Source organism: Labrus bergylta, chromosome 12 (assembly GCF_963930695.1).
Source record: "Labrus bergylta chromosome 12, fLabBer1.1, whole genome shotgun sequence".
In the NCBI taxonomy this organism is placed as follows: domain Eukaryota; kingdom Metazoa; phylum Chordata; class Actinopteri; order Labriformes; family Labridae; genus Labrus; species Labrus bergylta.
Window position 1 is genome coordinate 19,913,128 of NC_089206.1, and position 20,395 is coordinate 19,933,522.

Here is a 20,395-nt window from a genome sequence, read left to right on the forward strand (position 1 = left end):
CACAGGTACATGTTGTTACACACTGTTACACAATGTTACACACAGGTACACACTGTTACACACAGGTAAACAAAAGTACACACTGTTACACACAGGTACACACTGTTACACACAGGTAAACAAAGATACACACAGGTAAACAAAGGTACACACTGTTACACACAGGTACACACTGTTACACAGGTAAACAAAAGTATACACAGGTAAACAAAAGATACATACTGTTACACACAGGTACACACTGCTACACACAGGTAAACAAAAGTACACAGGTAAACAAAGCTACACACATGTAAACAAAGGTACACACAGGTACACACAGGTAAACAAAGGTACACACAGGTAAACAAAGGTACACACAGGTAAACAAAGGTAAACAAAGGTACACACAGGTAAACACAGGTACACACTGTTACACACAGGTAAACAAAGGTACAGACGGGTAGTATACACACTTGTTGTTCAGTCTCCAGAGGGTATAAACACGTCTAGTGAACAAGTGAAGGAATGTACCTCTCTAGTCCCTACTTTGTCTCTGATTGGCTAATAAGCACTGAGTAAATATACAACACTGTTTATAACAGAGGACATTTACTCTGCACGACGGGACACTTGAATAACATTTGTGGGGAAATGAAGACATTACGACATCACTGAGTCCATGTACAAACAAGCATGAAAATAAAGGTGTGTGCATGAACAAGATATTAAAGGGTTGAAAGAAAGCCATAATAAAAAGGCTTCACACTCAGGCAGCCGTTTCTTTGTCCATCTTGTTATAAAATCTGTGGTTTCAAATGAAAAGTATAAAGTTCCTGCTGTCACTGTTCAGGTCGCTTCGGGAACCAGGCGGACCACTTCCTGGGATCTCTGGCCTTTGCTAAGATGTTGAACCGGACCCTGGCAGTCCCCCCCTGGATAGTGTACCGACATCACACACACCCGTACACCAATGTGAGTACACATTGAGGGGTGAGACTGAGCCGGACTATGACTGTCACACTGAGTCTGGGTAATCAGACATCAGTGTTACAGCAGCAGAGTAGATCATGCTTGGTTAGTTTATTGGTGGGTCAAGTTTCACAGCATACATGATGACTGATCGTTATATGAAAAATCAAGTGTGTGAGCAGTTTGAGTTAACGGGCATGCACAGAAGCACAGCCATGGAGTTAGTTCACCTAAACTGAATGCAGAAGTTGAACACGTTTGTTATAGCATCTGTTTTATTGCACTAGCGTCCAAACGTTGGAGTGATGATTCTGTTGATTTGACAGTGACCCTCCTCTCCTCCATGCTCTCAATAATCCCTCATTGCTGACATCACTTTCTCTCCTCTGTACTGTTCAGGTCCACGTCCCGTACAGTGAGTTCTTCAAGTTGGAGGCACTGTCTACGTATCACCGTGTGGTCAGTCTGGAGGACTTCATGGAGAAGCTAGCTCCTCAACACTGGCCGTCAGGTCAGCGGAAGGCGTACTGCTTTGAGACTGCAGCTCAGCGGAGTGCGGACAAGAAGTCCTGCCCAATGAAGGTGACCGCACACAGCACATGAGTATCTGACTTACAATCAAAGGTCAGTCTTTTAGGACGCTGAATGTGAGTGAAGTGGGATGATGGTGAAATGCTGCCCCCTGCGCCATTTCGCAGAGCACCAACATGCTGCTGTTACTGTTTGACTGCTCTGACTGGACCCATGGTTCTGATTGATTCTCAGGATGGGAACCCGTTTGGACCGTTCTGGGACTACGTGGGTGTGGATTTTGACAAGTCTGTTTTGTTTGGAGGGATTTCTTTCAGTGCATATCAACAGCCTCAATGGATGAAGAAGTGAGTAGTAATGTCGTCAGCCCTGCAGCGTTTACTAGAATCATTTTGTAGTTAAAGTCTCCCCTGGCAGCCCTGCAGCGTTTATTAGAATCATTTTGTAGTTAAAGTCTCTCCTGGCAGCCCTGCAGCGTTTATTAGAATCATTTTGTAGTTAAAGTCTCCCCTGGCAGCCCTGCAGCGTTTATTAGAATCATTTTGTAGTTAAAGTCTCTCCTGGCAGCCCTGCAGCGTTTACTAGAATCATGTCGTAGTTGAAGTCTCCCCTGGCAGCCCTGCAGCGTTTATTAGAATCATTTTGTAGTTAAAGTCTCTCCTGGCAGCCCTGCAGCGTTTACTAGAATCATGTCGTAGTTGAAGTCTCCCCTGGCAGCCCTGCAGCGTTTACTAGACTCATGTCATAATTAAAGACGACTCTCAGCCCTGCAGCTGAGACGACTCTCAGCCCTGCAGCGTTTACTAGAATCATGTCGCTGTCGAAGTCTCCTCTGGCAGCCCTGCAGCGTTTACTAGAATCATGTCGTAGTTAAAGTCTCCCCTGGCAGCCCTGCAGCGTTTACTAGAATCATGTCGTAGTTAAAGTCTCCCCTGGCAGCCCTGCAGCGTTTACTAGAATCATGTCGTAGTTAAAGTCTCCCCTGGCAGCCCTGCAGCGTTTATTAGAATCATTTTGTAGTTAAAGTCTCTCCTGGCAGCCCTGCAGCGTTTACTAGAATCATGTCGTAGTTGAAGTCTCCCCTGGCAGCCCTGCAGCGTTTACTAGACTCATGTCATAATTAAAGACGACTCTCAGCCCTGCAGCTGAGACGACTCTCAGCCCTGCAGCGTTTACTAGAATCATGTCGCTGTCGAAGTCTCCTCTGGCAGCCCTGCAGCGTTTACTAGAATCATGTTGTAGTTAAAGTCTCCCCTGGCAGCCCTGCAGCGTTTACTAGAATCATGTCGTAGTTAAAGTCTCCCCTGGCAGTCCCCCCCCCCCCCCCCTTCTAACACTCAGCCTCTTGTCCTGCCCCCCTCCTCTGTTGAACAGGTTCCCTCCCTCTGAGCACCCTGTCCTGGCCATGCCCGGAGCTCCGGCTCAGTTCCCTGTGACGGAGGAACACGTGGGTCTGCAGCGTCATGTGGTGTGGTCGGATAAGATGGTGGCGGAGGGGGAGGAGCATATCTCTAACCTGCTGATCAGACCGTATGTGAGCATCCACCTGAGGATCGGCAGTGACTGGGTGAGAAGTCTGAATGGATTTATTTTCCCTAAACGATGATGTTATTGTGAAAAATGATCGTCATCATCGCCTCACTCTACTTTGCTTCTCGTTTCCGTCTTGCAGCAAAACGCCTGTAAGATGTTGAAAAGCGGTGACACGGGTCCTCACTTCATGGCGTCTCCTCAGTGTGTTGGCTACAACAGACAGACCGCTCTGCCCCTCACCATGAACATGTGCCTCCCTGACCTCGCAGAGATCCGCAGAGCTATAAAGCTGTGGGTGAAGAAGACCTCGGCCCGCTCCGTCTACATCGCCACCGACTCTGAGTCCCACAGTAGGGACATCGAGAAGCTCTTCAAGGGCAAGGTGGGTTTATAAACAGGCTGTAACGCCTGCAGCAGGTAAACAGGCTGTAACGTCTGCAGCGGGTAAACAGACTGTAACGTCTGCAGCATGTAAACAGACTGTAACGTCTGCAGCATGTAAACAGACTGTAACGTCTGCAGGTAAACAGACTGTAATGTCTGCAGCAGGTAAACAGGCTGTAACGTCTGCAGCAGGTAAACAGACTGTAACGCCTGCAGCAGGTAAACAGACTGTAACGTCTGCAGCATGTAAACAGACTGTAACGTCTGCAGCGGGTAAACAGGCTGTAACGTCTGCAGCAGGTAAACAGACTGTAACGTCTGCAGCAGGTAAACAGGCTGTAACGTCTGCAGCAGGTAAACAGACTGTAACGTCTGCAGCAGGTAAACAGGCTGTAACGTCTGCAGGTAAACAGACTAACGTCTGCAGCAGGTAAACAGGCTGTAACGCCTGCAGGTAAACAGACTAACGTCTGCAGCAGGTAAACAGGCTGTAACACCTGCAGCAGGTAAACAGACTAACGTTTGCAGCAGGTAAACAGGCTGTAACGTCTGCAGGTAAACAGACTAACGTCTGCAGCAGGTTAACAGACTGTAACGTCTGCAGGTAAACAGACTAACGTCTGCAGCAGGTAAACAGACTGTAACGTCTGCAGCAGGTAAACAGGCTGTAACGCCTGCAGCAGGTAAACAGGCTTCTGAGCAGAAGCCCTTCAGCGTTTATCAGGTTCATGTTCACAATCTTACAGAGGTAGGTCTTATTATTCTACATATTCATAACAGTTACCAGGCAATGCCAGCAGGGAGAGACTTCACCTCACAACTCTGTCACAGAGACAAACATGTTGCAAACGTTACAGCCTGTTTATGGTGACTGGGGGAGGCAATCTACAGGAGCAATTGTAAAACTGTTTATGCTCATCAGTCATTTTATAGACCCCAAAGATATTCAAAGGTGAATTACAAACTTGGATGACTGCAGCACAGTTTGGAGAACAGGTTCAGTCACCTGTACTCAACCTGCTGTTTGATTTGTTGTTTCTTTTCTGCTCTTCAGGTGAAGGTGGTGTCTCTGCAGCCCGACTCGGCTCAGATGGATCTGTACATCTTAGGTCGAGCGGATCACTTCATCGGAAACTGCGTCTCCTCGTTTTCTGCCTTCGTGAAGAGAGAGCGCGACGTGCGCAGCCTCCCATCCTCCTTCTTTGGCATGGACAAGCCTGGAAGAGTGAACCCTAACGATGAGCTCTGAGCATGGGGTGGAAAGGTCATCCTCTGGGCGCTCACTCTGCAGGATGGTCACAGATGTTTACTTTGTGAAGGACTGCCTTTTTTCAGACTGACTTTAGTCCTTCAGAAAGCTCAGAGGGCCTATGTGACTGGATGGAGTAGGTCTTTAGTGAAATATACTTGAAAAGTTGATATGGACTCTGCTGCTGCCTAGAAACATGATTTTTATCTTTCTGCTTAAGAATTCTGATGTTTCCTCTTCCATCTCCTTTGTTCACTACAACCAGAAAAATATCTGATATTTCTTAATCTGCTGCTGTACTCTGTATCTACGACCATGTTACTGGGACCTGTGGTGCCCTCAGTGAACCCTGAAAACCCCTGATCATGTTCTCCTCCCCTCCACGTCTCTCCGTCCTCCCTGCCCTCCATTCCTCCGAGCGCTCAGTAACTGATCCTCCTGCAGGACTAATTATAGGGAGGAAAGAAGGAGACGCTGATTCTACAGGGACCAAAACCGGTTGAAATTAGTTGAGCTTGTCCTGTGTGTAAGTCATCCGATGTTTCATGGATGTTTCCGTCACACATGGGAGGATATTTGCACTGGTCGACTGGATGTAAGCGAGTATGTGAACGCAGTGTTTGTGTCGTTTTCTATGATGTTTGTCACCAATAAAGAGACTCAGTGATTCGTAAAGAGCCAGCAGCAGCCTCGGGGTGTTGACCTCCCTCTGTGGGAGCTTATCTGTGAGCACAGTGGAATCAGCTGATTCACTAAGCTACTGTGGAAGAGCTTGTGGACACTTGGGTTGCCAGATATGCAAAAATACTTCCTATATTACATCTATAGATTCAGGGCCTCTTAGTCAGTTGAATAAATATATTTTAAATATCCAGCATTGTAAATATCAAAGCAGCAGATGTATAATGATATTTTTGTCTTCAGGAAATATGTATATTATATATATAGAGAGAGAGAGAGAGAGAAAGATTTGGGTCGTTCCAACACCAGAATTTTAAACTCCTGGACACCAAATGTTGGTGAATTTCTTGCTTTCAATCACTAAAAACTGCAGTTAATCTCCTGCATGCTGTCTATGTTGCACAAACATGTTGACAACTCTAAATACGACACAACATGACCAGTTCCATATGTCACCATACAATACGATACTATGGTACAACCTATAAAAGCCTTCTCTTCATATTACTGTGACTTGGAAAGTTAAAATCACCAGTGTTTAAATTACTTTACATTAAACCATGTAAAACTTTCATGTGGTATTTAATGATTCATTTAGAATCTTATTTTTGAATGTACTTAATTGCAAATTCATTTGTCAGGTCATTTATTTAGAACCAGATCATAATGGCACAGATGAAGCCACATAAAGGGACTGAAGGTGTTCCTGTTTCAGTCGTTGTAAACACTGGGAACTTATTTTATTCCCTAATGTGTTTGGCCGTTTGGACTTCTGTGTCTGAAAATACAGTACTGCTGGTGAATACAATGCTGGACTGTATTTTAGCACATTGATTCCTCCTGTGTTTCTGAGTTAGTGCTGTTTCATCGGCAGCTGTTTCGGGGGATGTTGATCGTGAATCTGGCAACCCGGTGAGCCGGACGCTGGTGGGGATGAGCAGCAGCGGCTAACGGCTGACCTGGAGTTTGTGTCCGGTCGGTCTCGGTAAATGTCTCACGCTGTTTCTGTGTGTGTGTGTGTGTCTGTGTAGGACCGGTGTGTTCGTAACGTATGTCTTTGTGTGTCTAATATGCTTTTATCTCCATAAGGCGACATGTTGCTGCAGTTCACGCCCTGGTTACTAGCGTTAGCCAGGTGATGCTAACAGGCTTGTAGCGGAGGTTACCGGTGTGTTTGTGGTTGCTAGGCCGGTCCTGCGCTCTCTTTATGGGCAGCAGTCACCGGAACTAACGGGCATTAGCTCCAACGTTAGTTTAACGGATATTTAACAGCATGAATTAGCAGCTAACAACGTTTAATGTTTGAGTTCTCCCAGCGGTTGTCACCTCTTTACCCGGAGTTTAACGTTAACTATCAGCTGATTACCGAGTTTACCGGATAAAAGGCTTAATGTAACGTTACTTACCGGGAGATAAACCCGGGAGAGCTAGCTCCACTTCACCAATTAGCTTGTATTAACAGCAGGGTTATCATGAAACCAGAAGTGTAACCTTTATGGTGATATGTCGATACCTGTCATATACCATGGCAACACAAACACAAGTCATAGACACCTGATGTTTGGTCATGTTTGGTAATGTGTGTGCGTGCGTGCGTGTTCTCCTGCAGGTTCTGATGTGGCCCTCGGCCCCGCTCATCTGGTCCTGAAGCTGCACCTGGAGGACGGTCAGAGCTGAGCCGAGTGGGCCGGCCTCTGCTCTGCAACATGTCCAAGAGTAAGAGCTCCGAGACGGTGAAGGTGGTGGTCCGCTGCCGCCCAATGAATGAAAAAGAGCGGGCGGCTAAGTTTGAGAGGATGGTCTCTGTGGATGTCAAACTGGGCCAGATTCTGGTGAGAAACCCCCGAGAGGCATCGGCCAGCGAGCTCCCCAAAGTGTTCACCTTTGATTCTGTGTATGACTGGAACTCCAAGCAGATCGAGCTGTACGACGAGACCTTCAGGCCGCTGGTGGAATCGGTCCTGTTCGGGTTCAATGGGACCATCTTTGCATACGGGCAGACAGGTACAGGGAAGACTTACACCATGGAGGGGGTGAGGAACGACCCCGAGAGGAGGGGGGTCATCCCTAACTCCTTTGAACACATCTTCACTCACATCTCACGCTCTCAAAATCAGCAGTACCTGGTCAGAGCGTCGTACCTGGAGATCTATCAGGAGGAGATCAAAGACCTCCTCTCTAAGGACCAATCACGTCGTCTGGAGCTCAGGGAACGGCCTGACACCGGCGTCTACGTCAAAGACCTCTCATCGTTTGTCACAAAGAGCGTGAGGGAGATCGAACACGTCATGAACGTGGGCAACCAGAACCGATCAGTGGGCGCCACCAACATGAACGAGCACAGCTCCCGCTCACACGCCATCTTCGTCATAACAGTGGAGTGCAGCGAGCTGGGCGTGGACGGCGAGAACCACATCAGGGTGGGCAAACTGAACCTGGTGGATTTAGCAGGGAGTGAGCGGCAGACTAAGACGGGAGCGGCGGGAGAGAGGCTGAAAGAGGCCACAAAGATCAACCTGTCTCTGTCCGCTTTAGGAAACGTCATCTCAGCGCTGGTGGACGGACGCAGCAGCCACATCCCCTACAGAGACTCCAAACTCACACGTCTGCTGCAGGACTCTCTGGGGGGAAACGCCCGCACCGTCATGGTGGCCAACATCGGCCCCGCCTCTTACAATGTGGAGGAAACCTTAACGACGCTGCGGTACTCCAACAGAGCCAAGAACATCAAGAATAAACCTCGAATCAACGAGGACCCGAAAGACGCTCTGCTCAGGGAGTTCCAGGAGGAGATCGCCCGGCTGAAGGATCAGCTGCAGAAACGATCTGGGAAGAAGAAGAGGAGGAGGAGGAGGAGGGGGGGTGCCGGGGAGGGCAGCGATGGAGAGGATCTGGAAGACGGAGAGACAGAGGACGATGAAGAAGACGGGGAGGATAAAGGAGACTACTGGAGGGAGCAGCAGGAGAAGCTAGAGAGAGAGAGGAGGGCCATCATGGAGGACCACAGTCTGGTGGCCGAGGAGAAGGTTCGACTTCTGAAAGAGAAAGAGAAGAAGATGGAAGATGTGCAGAAAGAGAAGGAGGCCGGAGAGATGCTCACTGCCAAAGTGAAGGTGAGCGATGATTCTGTCAGGACGTCTCACGTTCATGCACCTGATCTAGTGTTTCATGTGTCATCTGTGTGCAGGCGATGGAGAGTAAGCTGCTGGTCGGAGGGAAGAACATCGTGGATCACACAAATGAGCAGCAGAGGATGCTGGAGCAGAAGAGGCATGAGATCGCTGAACAGGTACAATCAGCTGATCTCTCTTTTCAGATACATGTCCACACTTTCAGCACAGTGCTGCAGAGACGGTCAGCATGATGTGACCCTGACCTTGACCCTGACCCTGAGGGGAAGAAACATCCATCAATCAGTCATGATGAGCTTACAGGATCATCTGGGCCATGTGTTTGTCTGATTGTACGCTTTTTCTATAAAATACCACTGATGATGTCATGTGTAATGTGTGCGTGTGTGTGCAGAAACGTCGAGAGCGTGAGATGCAGCAGCAGGTGGAGAGTCGTGATGAGGAGACTCTGGAGCTGAAGGAGACGTACAGCTCTCTGCAGCAGGAGGTCGACATCAAAACCAAGAAGCTGAAAAAGGTGACAGCCGCACCTCCTTACTGTCCTCCTCCTCTTCCTCTTCTTTCTCCTCCTCTTCCTCTTCCTCCTCCTCTTCTTTCTCCTCCTCTTCCTCCTCCATCTCCTCTTCCTCATCCTCCTCCCTCTCCACTTCCTCCTCCTCTTCTTTCTCCTCCTCTTCCTCCTCCATCTCCTCTTCCTCATCCTCCTCCCTCTCCACTTCCTCCTCCTCCTCCTCTTCCTCCTCCCTCTCCTCTTCCTCATCCTCCTCCCTCTCCACTTCCTCCTCCTCCTCCTCTTCCTCCTCCTCTTCTTTCTCCTCCTCTTCCTCATCCTCCTCCCTCTCCACTTCCTCCTCCTCCTCCTCTTCCTCCTCCCTCTCCTCTTCCTCATCCTCCTCCCTCTCCACTTCCTCCTCCTCCTCTTCCTCCTCCTCTTCTTTCTCCTCCTCTTCCTCCTCCATCTCCTCTTCCTCATCCTCCTCCCTCTCCACTTCCTCCTCCTCCTCTTCCTCCTCCTCCTCTTCCTCCTCCATCTCCTCTTCCTCATCCTCCTCCCTCTCCACTTCCTCCTCCTCCTCCTCTTCCTCCTCCTCCTGCAGACCTGTTATGATATATCTGTGTGTCTGTACGTGTTCACAGATTGTTATTCTCTGATATATTCTGAGTATATGAAAATAGACATCAGGTTTGAATGTGTGATTCTGAGTGAAGCTCAGAGACTGTTTAATGAAAGCGTGTCAGTAAGTAGGTCAGCTTCTATTTAAAACCAGGTAAGAAACTCAGCTGGTTCCATGAAACTGTACAAGACCCGATGATGATGATGATGAACGTCCTCTTTTCTCTCCTCCTCACTCTTCCTCACTCCTCCTCTCTCCTCACTCCTCCTCTCTCCTCTCTCTTCCTCTCTCCTCCTCTCTCCTCCTCACTCCTCCTCTCTTCTCCTCTCTTCTCCTCTCTCCTCCTCTCTCCTCCTCACTCCTCCTCTCTCCTCCTCCTCACTCCTTGTCTCTCTTCCAGCTTTTTGCGAAGCTTCAGGCAGTGAAGGCAGAGATCCAGGACATCCAGGAGCTTCACATCCACGACCGTCAGGAGCTGGAACAGACGCAGAACGAGCTGACCAGAGACCTAAAACTCAAGTGTGTGTGTGTCTGTCTGTCTGTCTGTCTGCCTGTGTGTCTGTCTGCCAGGAAACACTATTCATTATATTATATATGACTGTGTGTGTGTGTGTGTGTGTGTGTGTGTGTGTGTGTGTGTGTGTGTGTGTGTGTGTGTGTGTGTGTGTGTGTGTGTGTGTGTGTGTGTGTGTGTGTGTGTGTGTGTGTGTGTGTGTGTGTGTGTGTGTGTGTGTGTGTGTGTGTGTGTCTTTCTTTCAGACATCTGATCATCGAGAACTTCATCCCTCTGGAGGAGAAGAATAAAATCGTGAACAGAGCGTTCCTTGATGATGACGATGAGTACTGGAAGACGAAGCCCATCACTCGTATGGAGGAGTGAGTCACACCCCGACCTCTGACCTTTACCCCTGACCCCGACCTCTGACCCCGACCTCTGACCCCGCTGCAGACTGTATTTTGTATATAATGCACAAACGCATGTTTGTTGGTTTGTTTGACACAACATTATTGCAAATTGTGACGCTTTACCGTTAATCTGAATGTCCCAACGCTGTTATGGGGGGACGAAGTGACCCCTCCTCTGTCCCGTCTTCAGAGGCGCTACAGAGGAGAGACGGGATCACGCTGATCCCTGATCCTTCCCGTGTGTGTGTGTGTGTGTGTGTGTGTGTGTGTGTGTGTGTGTGTGTGTGTGTGTGTGTGTGTGTGTGTGTGTGTGTGTGTGTGTGTGTGTGTGTGTGTGTGTGTGTGTGTGTGTGTGTGTGTGTGTGTGTGTGTGTGTGTGTGTGTGTGTGTGTGTGTGTGTGTGTGTGTGTGTGTGTGTGTGTGTGTGTGTGTCACTGTGTGTTTGCAGTGACCAGCAGATGATGGGCCGGCCTCTGTCTGCGATGGGATTGAGGAGGCCTCTCAGTCAACACGCTCGTGTGGCCATGATGATGAGACCTGACATGAGATACAAAGTGAGCTGAACATCAAACATGTCCGCCATGAAACACGCTCACACGCTATCTGTTAATGTGTTCATGTTCTGCCCCGCCCCCAGGCTGAGAACATCATCATGCTGGACATGGACCTGCCGGCTCGGACCACTAAGGAGTACCAAGAGCCTGTGATCGCTCCGAAGGTGGCGGCAGCTTTGGAGGACGCTCTCAGGGACGAGGACGAGATCCAGGTGGACGCCTCCGGCTTTCACAGCAGCCTGGGACCAACGCCTCCCGCCAGCGCCAGCGGGAGCCTCAAAAAACCAAAGTCTGGGTAAGACTGAACTCGCTCCTGGTGCTCCTCCTGTCAGCTGACCCAGTGCAGTTGGTCTCATGTCTGTTTGTTGTTGTTTGTTACGAGCTCGACTTCGATATTTCTCTTAAAGAATGACGTTAAAGTCGACTTGATGTGAAAAAAGAATCTGAATTTAAACACATTCCTCTTTTGTCTGTCTCTCAGTCGACCGCGGACAGGAAAGAAGTCGGGCACCCCCACCTCTCCCTTCAGCCCCTCCAGTCCAGGATCCCCGATGTACCCACAATCCCGCGGCCTGGTGCCCAAGTGACCTCTGACCTCTCCTGTGCACCTGCCACTTTGGGACTCACCTGCGAGAGAACAGCTGGTGCTGTGTCTGAGCTGGACAGAGACTAATTCAGACTGCTGCTGCCCTGTGTGTATGTGTGAGTGAGTGAGTGTGTGCACACACTGTTCTCTCTGCATGAAGCGTCACACAGACTCTGATGTCTTATATATCCATACGTTTGTCACAATGTTCTTAATGTACAGAGAAAAACAAAAGGTGGGCTGTGACACCCCCCCATGATGAACTGCAGGACCACAATGCACTACTTCTTCCTGTCTTCACAGGTCCATGTGTGTACTGGGTGTTGTAGTCCTTTATCTTACTGTGTGTGTGTGTGTGTGTGTGTGTGTGTGTGTGTGTGTGTGTGTGTGTGTGTGTGTGTGTGTGTGTGTGTGTGTGTGTGTGTGTGTGTGTGTGTGTGTGTGTGTGTGTGTGTGTGTGTGTGTGTGTGTGTGTGTGTGTGTGTGTGTGTGTGTGTGTGTGTGTGTGTGTGTGTGTGTGTGTGTGTGTGTGTGTGTGTGTGTGTGTGTGTGTTGCATCAGAGCTCTGGTGAATCTTTTGGGTTTTTTTTTTTTACAAGAATATTTCAACATTTAAAGAAGCTGATTAGTTTTGTTGCAGCGTTTGAGGAGGAAGTCTGCTCTCACTTCTTCTCTGCTTTGTTACTATGACGCTAACGTTGATTAGCCAATCAGAGCAGTCTCTGCAGGTTGTCTGACAACCTCGGGATAACAAGACGTCACTGTAACCGTCAAATACTTCAAGCATGAAACTTTCCTCCTATATGTAAAAGAGTCTGATGGAAAAAAACAGGCTAACTGCTAGCCAGTCTTAATGCTAAGCTAAGCTAATCACCTGCTTGCTCTGGCTTTATGTTGAGGGGCGTGTCCCAAGATGTAAAGGTGTTCCTTTGACTTAGCATGATAGGCGACCTCAGACGGCGAGTTCAGCTCTCTGCAGACTCCAGCACGTGTAAATTCTTCCTGGAGCAGACGAGGTGGAGAGCTCAACACGTCCAGATATCAGTGCTAACAGCACCCTGGCTCACTTCAAGGTTCCCGTCCTGAGCGTGCCTCAGATTCATCAGGGTTCCACGGTGCCTTAACCTTCGCTCTGCTGCTTTGTTACAGTGTGCACACGTTCAACTTATCTCATCATCTGAGCCATTGTTAGCTGCTAACAGTCATGTTAGCATGCTAACCGTCATGTCAGGAGCTGTGCTCTACACAGCTGCAGAATCTGACACCAGGTTATCGTTCAGTCAGCAGGAGACGTTTAAATCTGAGCTCGTGTCCCGAGTAACTTATTACATTCTTTGATTTTTACAAACAGATGTAGATAAACATTTTTATTCTTTCCTTTCATAGATTATCTTTTTATTTTTGGAGCTTTGTAATTTAACGCTGAGATTTTATTGTTTGTGTGTCTTGTGTATGAGAATATGGTGTTAGAGGACGCTCAGCTGACGTCACAGTCGAGTATTTACACATTCACTGTTTCATTAAAGCTGGAAACAGCTCAGCACCATGTGTGTTCATCGCTCATATGAATGTCTTCTTCAGTGTGGCAGTGACATCACGGGGTCAGAGACTCGTTTGTAAAGCAGCTTCTGTCTTTCTCTCTTTAGTTTCTTTGGATTATTAAAGACTATTAAGTCACATATTTACGCTCAGGCCTGGTTTTTTATCTGTCAAAGGTAGCCCCGCCCTAACCCCTCCCCTCTTTCTGCTCTGGTCTTCATCAGGGTCATGATTCAGCTATACTGCACTGCTGAAATTCTTATTAATCAAAGACTGGGGTACAGAGGCAGTAGACCTCTAAGTGGGCGGGCAAGTCCCCTCCGTCTTCTGTCCTGTCTCTGAGTAAAGGCAGAGACATCACAGACTGTTTTTTGTATAATGAACTTTATTAACAGCAGTCAATAAAACAGCTCAGTCTTAAAAACCAACGAGTCGTTCTCACCAAAACTTTAAGTTTAGTGCAAAAAAAACCCAACGTGATGGTTTACATTCAGCAGAGCGCCAGAAGGAGACGAGAACGTTTCATGTCCAATAAAGAAACTGAAGACAGATCCATCTCACACCGTGCACAAAAATCCACATGAAGATCTTCATGATCCCAAACTGCTGCAGTCTGACTCCTCCCATTCTGCTCAGATCTTTGAAACGAGACTCACACCATCTAAAGAGTCGCTCCTTTTTTAAATTTAAATATCGTCTACGAGTGACTTGCTGTTTTCTCTTTGAGTCCATGCAACCAAAGTTTGGCACCGAGGGAGCAGAACGTTTGGTACGAAAGCAGAAAGGAAGAAACGGCCAATCAGAAGACGACAGGAGAAGGTTTCCTACTCATCAAAGTTTCATGATTCACTAACAAACACACATATTTACACGTCATTCAAATCGACACTCAGAGCACAAGAACACAAAGCACACGGTCCGTCATCAGGAACATCATGTACGTGGTTATCATGCTGGTTTAGTCCTGGTCACTGGAATATTAGTACGTGGTCATACTCTCTGTGGTAAGAGAATATTATGGGATGTAGAGAGGGAATATGTGCAGAGAAACATCCATGCAACGACTGGTCTCCTAAAAGAAACATGAAGATCATCTGTAAACTAAAAAGAGACATGAACTAACCCCACCCCCCCTCTCTGTCCTCCATCAGGAGATCAAAGAGCAGCTCACAACTTTGTCTAACTTTCAGGGTGAAATAAAAAGAGCCATGAGAGCTCTTCACCTCGTGCTGCTCTCACCAACACCGCGTCCTCTAATGTCTGTCGATGTGTCCTCAGTGAAGCTTCAGTCAGACTTCCTGTATCTGGGGTTTAAAGTACTTAATCATTACAGGAGGAACTAGGCTCTGATAGCACGACTTATGAAGTATTAAATGATAGAAAATAAGTTCCTGTAGGTCTGGATCAGGAAACTGAGAGACTCTCTGCTGACAGCTCATTGGTTTTGTTTGCTATGGGTGCAAAATAAAGACCCTGAAATCTATTCTCCTTATGTAACTATACAAGAGTCCCCATAGAGCTCCATGCTAAAATGTCCAACTTTACAGCTGCAGTTCTTTCAGTGTCCACTAGAGTCTGTCTCCTGCAGTGAGTCAGTCTCCATAGAGCTCCATGTTAAAATGTCCAACTTTACAGCTGCAGTTCCTCCAGTGTCCACTAGAGTCTGTCTCCTGCAGTGAGTCAGTCCCCATAGAGCTCCATGTTAAAATAAACATGTTTACATCCTGGTATAAAAACAGTTTGGGTCTCTAGAGTTAATTTTTCTCTTCAACTGTTCAGGCTGAATGTTTATACAAATCACCTGTTGACATTATATTAAGGCTTAACGGGATGTAGAATTAGGGGGCGTGGCTTCTTTGAGTGACAGGTGGGAGATGTTAGTTGTCTGCTAGGTGTCATTTCAGCTAATTCAGTCCCTGACCTTTGACCTTTGTGGGAATGTTGGACTGGGGAACTCCCAGATTGGTGCTTTCTGATCCTGGTGTCAGTATGAGAAAACCTCTGATTGGATGCCTGTTGTTGCTAGGACGCGGTTTTTGGTGTCTGTGTGGTCTCCCTCCCCTCCCCTTCCCTCCCCTCCCCTCCCCTCCCTAACCCTCCCTAACCCTCCCCAACCCTCCCCAACCCTCCCCAACCCTCCCCCCAACCGTGCCAGGTAATGAATTTAGTCCAGAAAAGATGATGAAGAGGATGAAAACAGATAAAGAGATTTGGGGTTCAGTCAGGTGGAGGGTAGTAGTCCAGGTTTGGGAGGTGAAGCTCTGACTCTTATTCACACCTGGCTGTGGCTCTTGGGGGCGGGGCTTACTTCTCTCTGTAGTACAGCAGGTACATCTTGAGCGGCTCGGGCAGCGGCAGGTTCAGGATCCTCTCTCTGAGGAGGTTCACGGCCGGCTGGGGGCGGAGCAGCTCCCCTGTCTCCTTCTCTTCTTCTTCCTCCTCCTCCTGCTCCTCCTCTTCCTCCTCCTCCTCCACCGTCTCCTCCTCCTCCACCACCGCTCCGACTCCCCTGCCCCCCCTCCTGCTCCCTCTCAGCTGCCGCCTCCCCTCCCCCTCCCTCTCCCTCTCCCTCTCCCCCACCTCCTCCTCATCCTCTGCTCTTCCTCCCTGGTTGTTGTTGCTGTCCAGAGGGGCGGGGCCTATCCCGCTGCTGGCCACCACCTGCCGTGTGGCGAGGACAAGGGCATTACAGTGACGCCGGTGGACACGACGGCGTTTGAAGCGAGGGCCGTACTTATGGAGGCCGGCCACCGCCAGACCCCTCCCCACGCTGAAGGAGGAGCCTCTGCCACGTGATTGGCTGTCTCCTCCGTCTGTGGTCACTCTGAGGGTGTGACGGATGCAGATACGGGACAGCTCCTGTAGCGACCGGACCTCGAACCTCGCTGCAGCGTTTAGAATCATGAGGACAGAATGAAGACGTCAGACAGAATCAGACACTAAAGACATTATCCAATCAGAGGTCAGAGGTGGACTCACGCAGCGGGGCGCTCCGGGGTTTCCCGTTGGTGCTGTGTTTGGGCAGGACGAGGGGAGCGAAGGACACAGAGATGATCTTTTTGGTCTCCCAGCTGTTCAGGCCTGTTCGGGTGATCTTTGTCAACTGAAAAGAAAAACAGGAAGCAGTTACATGACGTCACCCCCCCCATCATTAGAGTTTAACATGGGGTCCTCTTAAAGCACAGACCTTCTCCTCCAGAGGCATGACCAGGATGCCCCCCAGCTTCAGCAGGTTCTTCATGTACTCCTCGTGCTCCTTCTGCACTCCTGCCCCGCAGTACACCCGCTCGTACTGCCGACTCTCTGCGGGGATCTCCAGACAGTTTCCAACCACGAAGGACGGCTCACAGAACTCGAACCTGCAGACAGACATGTTTAACACACACACACACACACACACACACACACACACACACACACACACACACACACATGTCTCTGACAGGTGAGGTCACCTACTTGTCAAAGCTGTCGCTGGTTTTGATGAAGGAGTCGAGCTTCTGGTAGGCATACTCGATCACATCTGCATGAAGCTCGATTCCATGATTCACACCAAACGGGCCTGAAACAGTCAACACACACACGCGTCAAGTATCACCACACAGCTGTAGTGATAGTAAATTACGGTCGTCATGACAACATGTAAAACTTTGATAGAATGATAACATCAACCAATACCAACACCTGTGTGAAACCATGGCAACAACAAGAAGCAGGCAAACTTCTGCACAGTGAAACATCATCAGTAACCATGGTGATGGTTAATACATACCCAGTATGAGGCCCACCATGGTGCTCAGGTATCCCGTCCCGCTGCCCAGGTTGAGGAAGGAGAGTCCAGGATGGAGATCCAGAGCCTCCATCACCTCAGAGTAGATACACGGAGCCGACAGGTGGATGTTCCCGTGCCGCCATGCGAGGTCCTAAACAACAACATGAGGAGGAGGAGCTTACCTACTCACCTGGCTCATCATACAGACGGAGGCGCTCAGAGTGTGTGTGTGTGTGTGTGTGTCTCACCTTGTAGGCGTTGTCTCGGTACTCGTCCAGGTAATAGTCGGCGCGGTCGATGGCTCTGAAGGCACGCTCCACCAGGTCAGAGCGGATGTAGTACGCCTCCTTCAGGTTGTCGATCAGGTCGTCATTGTCTTCACCTGCACTCACAGCTCCGCCCATGATGACTGCAGAGGAACAGGAAGTCACTGTCACACGTGTTACCATGACAACAACCATCATGTGCCGGACAGAAGAACCAGAGGACAGACAGTTTGATTCATCAGGAAGAAAAACATGATGCATCAACATGACCTCCTTCAGACTTCGGAGGAGGAAGAGGAGGAGGAGGAGGAAGAGGAGGAGGAAGAGGAGGAGGAGATCAGAAGAGGAGATCAGAGGAGGGAGAGGAGGAGGAGATCAAAAGAGGAAATCAGAGGAGGAGGAGGAGGAGGAGATCAGAGGAGGAGGAGATCAGAAGAGGAGATCAGAGGAGGAAGAGGAGGAGGAGATCAGAAGAGGAGATCAGAGGAGGAAGAGGAGGAGCAGGAAGAGGAGGAGGAGATCAGAAGAGGAGATCAGAGGAGGAAGAGGAGGAGGAGATCAGAAGAGGAGATCAGAGGAGGAGGGGGGAGGAGGAGGAGGACAGATGTTGAGCACTGTCATCATCAGGTTGTGAAGCAGCAGTGAGAACACACTCAGCTCGTCCTATCACAGCACAGAGTCACAGTCACATGATGTGATTATAAAGTGTTTGTAGTGCAGTTAGCAGACATGAGCAGAGGGGGCGCTGTGACCTGCTCTGTGACACACTAACTGGTTTAGTAGGCTACTAGGGTACACACACACTTCCTGCACAGACAGCTCTGTTTCAGCCGTCCTGTGTTTTACAACACACAAACTCACACGTACACACACACACACACACACACACACACACACACACTTCCCCCTCCAAGCACACACACACACACACGCGCGCACGCACGCGCGCACGCACACACACACACACACACACACAGGAGTCCGCAAGTTCTGCGGTCAGATTAGCGCCAATCAGCTGCTCCAAACACGGACACACACAAACATACTGAACTCTAACACGAACACACACACACTGAACACACACTGACCAGACTGACACACAGGCACACACACCCGCAGTCCGATCCCCGCTGCACGAGGAGAAATATCGAGACAACAGCTGACCCCCCCCCCCCACACACACACACACACACGCACACACACCGCTCTTACCTGCTGAAAAGTCCGACAGGTGCTCTCTGTCCCGGCGGGATTCTCCTGCTCAGCGGTTTGTTGTCGGGGGGTCCAGCCAGGAACACACCACTGCTGGATGTAAACATTCAGCCAGCTGACGCTCTGACGTCATCACGCACAGTACGTAAAGGCAGAGGGAGGAGGATGGCCTACATCCAGCACGGAGAGCTGCAGCTTCAGAGCCGTGCGCATATCTGAACACATGAACAGGTGAATGAAAACCTGAACTACAGACCCTGAGTGACGTATGAGACTTATTCTACCACGTGAGCCAGCCAATCAGCACGCAGAGTTTGATCCTGCTCAGGTTTAATTGAATAATCTGCAGGTTTGTGTTGATCCTCTCCGGGTCAGTGGGTCAGCTGCAAACACACAAGGTGTATTCACCACGTCACTGCAGGTAGGCCTACGTCACAGGTGTAAATATAATCAGGAATCAGTTCCATTCAGCTTCTTCAGTTTCCGCCTCCAGGAATCACATGACGTCCAATCAATCAGTAAATCAATCAACCAGTCAATTTAATGAACCAATCAATCAATCAGTCAATCAATAAATCAATATCTGTATTTGTACAGCGCCAATCTGCAGACACTTAAAAGTTATACTTCACTCATTTGCATTAATCTTTGTATCATTAGAAACCTGGTAGTATTTTTGAATGGTCGTGCATCCCGCCCTCATTTTCCCCTGAGATGGGAAATCTTTGTATTTCTAAGTCTGAAAAGGAGCTTCCAGTGACGCAAAATTACGATTTTAGTGTCACTGGAAGCTGTTGTGGTTAGCAGGGTGAAACTACAAGGCTAGTTCCTCATATTTTCGACCACAGAAGCTACAGACCAATCACAGATCAGTGGGTGGGAACTCACTCCCAGAATCAAAACTTAATGTCCGCCATATTGCTTGGAAGCTATGCTAACAGGCTCAATGGAGAAAGCTGATAATGGCGTAAAAATAAATATAGCGGCGAGCCGGCTGCTGCCGACAGGCTGGTCTTGTGTTTTGGCTGCTGCGGCCGCCGGGCCGCTGGCGCTGGCCGGGCTAGCTGGCCGCCGTCTCGCGGCTATATTGCTATATTGCTGCCGCCATGAGACATGATGCCTGCCTGTCGGCGGCGGTGAGGACGAGGAGCCGGGGTCGGATTGAGCTGGGGCGGACTGATAGTGTCGGTGCTCTCACTGTTTGCCTATGGACTCAGACATAGAGTCTGTTCTCTGCCAGGAATTTCCAAGATCAATTCTGGAAGAAATCTCTGAATCAGTTGAGAAAACGGTCTTATGTGTTGAAATAAATATGTCTGTAAATGTTTTTATTACTATATTTCTACTGCTATATTGTATATTTTGGAGAAACTGTAATGATCGAATTTCCCTCTGGTATTAATAAAGTATTTCTGATTCTGAACTAGAGGACCTTAGTGGGAGTGGCCTGCGGTGCTGTGCATTCTGGGATTTGGTATCTTTCATCCACATGATTCAAAAATAAACTTTCTGCCTTTTCACGGCCAAGAAGGCACCAACTTCAAAATGTATTTCACATTTCTACTACATATATGACCCAATGTCAATACAGATTCATGTTTCAGCGGGTGAAGTATCCCTTTAAGTACAGACAGTCCAAACCAAACTCTTTGTTTTATTATTTATAAAGACCAGACATGAATCCACCAGCAGAACCAGACTCATGATGATCAGGCAGAAACCTGGATCAGAACCAGACTCATGATGAACAGACAGAAACCTGGATCAGAACCAGACTCATGCTGTGTTATGTGACTGTAAACATACCTGTTGGTTCTGATTCTAGATGGTCTCTGAAGATTTGGTTCTGCTTTGTTTGTCCGTCATGATCACTTCCTCCCCGTCTCTGTGTGTTCTCATTGTTGTTGACTCAACATGTTGTTTCTCTGTGAGTCCACCAGAGGTCAGTACTGATCTATATATGATCCACATGTTTACAACCCAGA

General features: G+C 48.7%; 3 protein-coding genes across 4 annotated transcripts in view; 2 read left to right on the forward strand and 1 right to left on the reverse strand.

Moving 5' to 3' along the window:
- Window positions 1-5,329, forward strand: part of pofut1 (protein O-fucosyltransferase 1) — a 6,454-nt gene extending 1,125 nt beyond the window's left edge. Inside the window, exons 2-7 of the mRNA XM_020657645.3 lie at window positions 833-954; window positions 1,351-1,533; window positions 1,717-1,829; window positions 2,857-3,049; window positions 3,155-3,397; window positions 4,454-5,329. Of these exons, the coding sequence (XP_020513301.3) occupies window positions 833-954; window positions 1,351-1,533; window positions 1,717-1,829; window positions 2,857-3,049; window positions 3,155-3,397; window positions 4,454-4,648 (1,049 nt within the window). The 3' untranslated portion in view covers window positions 4,649-5,329. The remainder of the gene's footprint in view (window positions 1-832; window positions 955-1,350; window positions 1,534-1,716; window positions 1,830-2,856; window positions 3,050-3,154; window positions 3,398-4,453) is intronic.
- An 849-nt stretch (window positions 5,330-6,178) lies between these two features.
- On the forward strand, window positions 6,179-13,302 carry kif3b (kinesin family member 3B). 2 transcript variants are annotated; one of them, XM_020657647.3, is made up of 9 exons: window positions 6,179-6,314; window positions 6,939-8,442; window positions 8,517-8,618; window positions 8,855-8,977; window positions 9,976-10,094; window positions 10,335-10,451; window positions 10,930-11,035; window positions 11,119-11,330; window positions 11,517-13,302. In XM_020657647.3, exons 2-9 carry the CDS (start codon window positions 7,036-7,038, stop codon window positions 11,620-11,622), a joined length of 2,292 nt encoding a protein of 763 aa, XP_020513303.1. In that variant the 5' UTR covers window positions 6,179-6,314; window positions 6,939-7,035; the 3' UTR covers window positions 11,623-13,302. The 2 variants fall into 2 exon arrangements, with proteins under 2 accessions (XP_020513303.1, XP_020513304.1); XM_020657648.3 differs by having other exon boundaries at window positions 6,230-6,304.
- A 1,970-nt stretch (window positions 13,303-15,272) lies between these two features.
- On the reverse strand, window positions 15,273-18,566 carry LOC110002028 (protein-L-isoaspartate O-methyltransferase domain-containing protein 2). Its single transcript, XM_020657649.3, has 7 exons — window positions 18,411-18,566; window positions 17,181-17,341; window positions 16,933-17,083; window positions 16,620-16,722; window positions 16,348-16,519; window positions 16,140-16,263; window positions 15,273-16,045 (listed from the first exon to the last, which is right to left on the reverse strand). The coding sequence occupies exons 2-7, from the start codon at window positions 17,334-17,336 to the stop codon at window positions 15,465-15,467; spliced, it is 1,287 nt and encodes a 428-aa protein (XP_020513305.1). The 5' UTR covers window positions 17,337-17,341; window positions 18,411-18,566; the 3' UTR covers window positions 15,273-15,464.
- Window positions 18,567-20,395: the final 1,829 nt, after the last annotated feature.

Coding starts and splice junctions, on each gene's coding strand:
- LOC110002028 (XM_020657649.3), bottom strand. CDS start 17,336: ATGGGCGGAGCTGTGAGTGCAGGTGAAGACAATGACGACCTGATCGAC. Junction 17,084..17,180: donor ACCGAGACAACGCCTACAAG/GTGAGACACACA, acceptor GTTGTTGTTTAG/GACCTCGCATGGCGGCACGG. Junction 16,520..16,619: donor ACCAGCGACAGCTTTGACAA/GTAGGTGACCTC, acceptor GTCTGTCTGCAG/GTTCGAGTTCTGTGAGCCGT.
- kif3b (XM_020657647.3), top strand. CDS start 7,036: ATGTCCAAGAGTAAGAGCTCCGAGACGGTGAAGGTGGTGGTCCGCTGC. Junction 10,095..10,334: donor ACCAGAGACCTAAAACTCAA/GTGTGTGTGTGT, acceptor TCTTTCTTTCAG/ACATCTGATCATCGAGAACT. Junction 11,331..11,516: donor CTCAAAAAACCAAAGTCTGG/GTAAGACTGAAC, acceptor TCTGTCTCTCAG/TCGACCGCGGACAGGAAAGA.